The following is a 1,789-nucleotide window of genomic DNA, read 5'->3' as shown; positions in this document are numbered from 1 at the left end:
ATGACCAGTGGTAGAACGTACAGTAAAGGCCCTGCAAACATAAGGGTGATCAGACTCGCAGAGCAATTTCACCTTGCCCAGTGTCCCACCTCCCACAATGGCCACTGCTAAAGGCTGCAAAAGATGATGTGGGGGCAGAGGTATGATAACCTGCTTTCTCCCCACCAAGAGATGTATCCAGTGCCCTTCCCTGAAGTTACCCAGAGCTTGGCTCATGCTTCGCAGCAGAAAGAGTTGGAAGGTTTGAAAAATAGCTGTGGGAAGTAGGCTTTGAAGTTGAAAGCCACATTGCAATCTCCAGCCCTTGGACACCTGCATACAGATACCAAATCAAACTCCTGGCTTGATGCCATAAACAGGTGCACTTTATTGGCCATGCCTTATGGAGTTGCTGATAGGAAAGTTTCACATTCAGCCTAAGGCTCTCCTTCAAAGCTGGTGTCATCGGAAATATCCCCATCCAGACAGTCCCACACACCATCCTTGCCAATCAAGGAAGAGTTGAGGTCATACGCCAGCAAGGAGTTGTGTGCAGCATGCCCAGTCACAGGTCCAGGGTCATGGTGTGAAATCTTCATCGCGTCCCCGTTCAGTGTCCAGAGACACGAATAAACAGCAAGAGCCATGAGGACAAATGAGGTTAAAAACCCACCCAGGAAGCCAGAAGCCAGCGGGCTGACCCACTCAAAGAGGCTTCTGTTGTACGGAGGGAGCGGTTTCCGTTTGATGATGAGGTTGATGTCATCCCATCTGTCCTGCTGTGAGCCATGCCCCCGGTGGGATTTCCCACCCGCCCGCCGTGCTCTTCTGTGCTGCATCATCTCGCCATACTTCTCATCCTCTTCCAGCAGAAGCGAGGAGGTCAGATGCTCCACTGTTTTGTGGTACTCTTCCACATTCCTCTGCAGCTCCAGGTTCTTGTCCTGGTTCAAGTTCTTGCCCAGCTCCTGGGCAACGTCAGGGCGCCCGATGTGCCGGAGAGCACGGGAGAGACGGTCCCAGTACACCGTGTCACCTTCTGCCACAAGCCACTGGGTCAGGGCCTCTTTGCACTGGCCTGCACTGACGATGTCTCTCCGGCGGCGGGAGCGGATGGGGTTCTTCGCCTCTGAGAGTTGCTCCAGCACCTCCTCCATGTTCTCCTCAGGGCCAGTGATCAGGGTGTAGACATCGTGACATTCCTCCAGAGACAGGAGCTCGGAGAGGCGACCCATCATGTGTATGCCTATGTCATCAGCTGCTGTATCCTCACAGGAGTCACGCCCAACCAGCAGAAGGAGTGTGATCCCAAGTGTCTCCAACATCCTGGGGGCCAGCGCCCTGAGCAGAGAGGCTATCGATACAGGAGAAAGGGTTCTTGGGTTAGACCCACAATGGAGCTCCTGTGACATGCATAAAGCAGATCAGTTCACCTCCCCGCACAAAAAAGAGGGGATGCTGCCCGGTCACTAGCACACTCATCACCCGACACAGATGTGGTGAAAGGACTTAACCTCATGTCACCCAGGTGAGTCGCTTCATTCCTGGGGGCTAGTCACTCACTTGCCCACTCTCTGCCCCCGTCACCAGGCAGGTGCACCCAGCAGCGACATTTTAGGGGCCAACAAGCTTAGGCAGCAGCTGGGCAGGGACTTTGAGCACCTGACATTTGGATTTGGGCTCTTAAATCCTTGCCGTTCATGCTGCTGGACTCGAGTTTAACAAAAAAATCCACGAGAGATTACAATCACTGGGGGCTGAGGGGTTCGGACAGCCTCCTCGCTCCTGGCGCTAGGCGTGGCCAGCCCTG

The 1,789-nt window shown here is 54.3% G+C and overlaps 1 protein-coding gene across 1 annotated transcript; it reads right to left on the bottom strand.

The window, feature by feature from the left end:
• Positions 1-416: 416 nt before the first annotated feature.
• TMDD1 (transmembrane and death domain 1) lies at positions 417-1,304 on the bottom strand. The gene has a single exon (XM_074979472.1). It carries the CDS (start codon positions 1,302-1,304, stop codon positions 417-419), a length of 888 nt encoding a protein of 295 aa, XP_074835573.1.
• Positions 1,305-1,789: the final 485 nt, after the last annotated feature.

This window comes from Carettochelys insculpta, chromosome 29 (assembly GCF_033958435.1).
Source record: "Carettochelys insculpta isolate YL-2023 chromosome 29, ASM3395843v1, whole genome shotgun sequence".
NCBI lineage: Eukaryota > Metazoa > Chordata > Testudines > Carettochelyidae > Carettochelys > Carettochelys insculpta.
Note: the sequence above shows the minus strand (reverse complement) of the source record. Positions and strands in the feature narration are given on the sequence as shown.

Bases quoted from the DNA above. Each gene is read 5' to 3' on its own strand.
- TMDD1 (XM_074979472.1), bottom strand. From the start codon at position 1,304: ATGTTGGAGACACTTGGGATCACACTCCTTCTGCTGGTTGGGCGTGAC.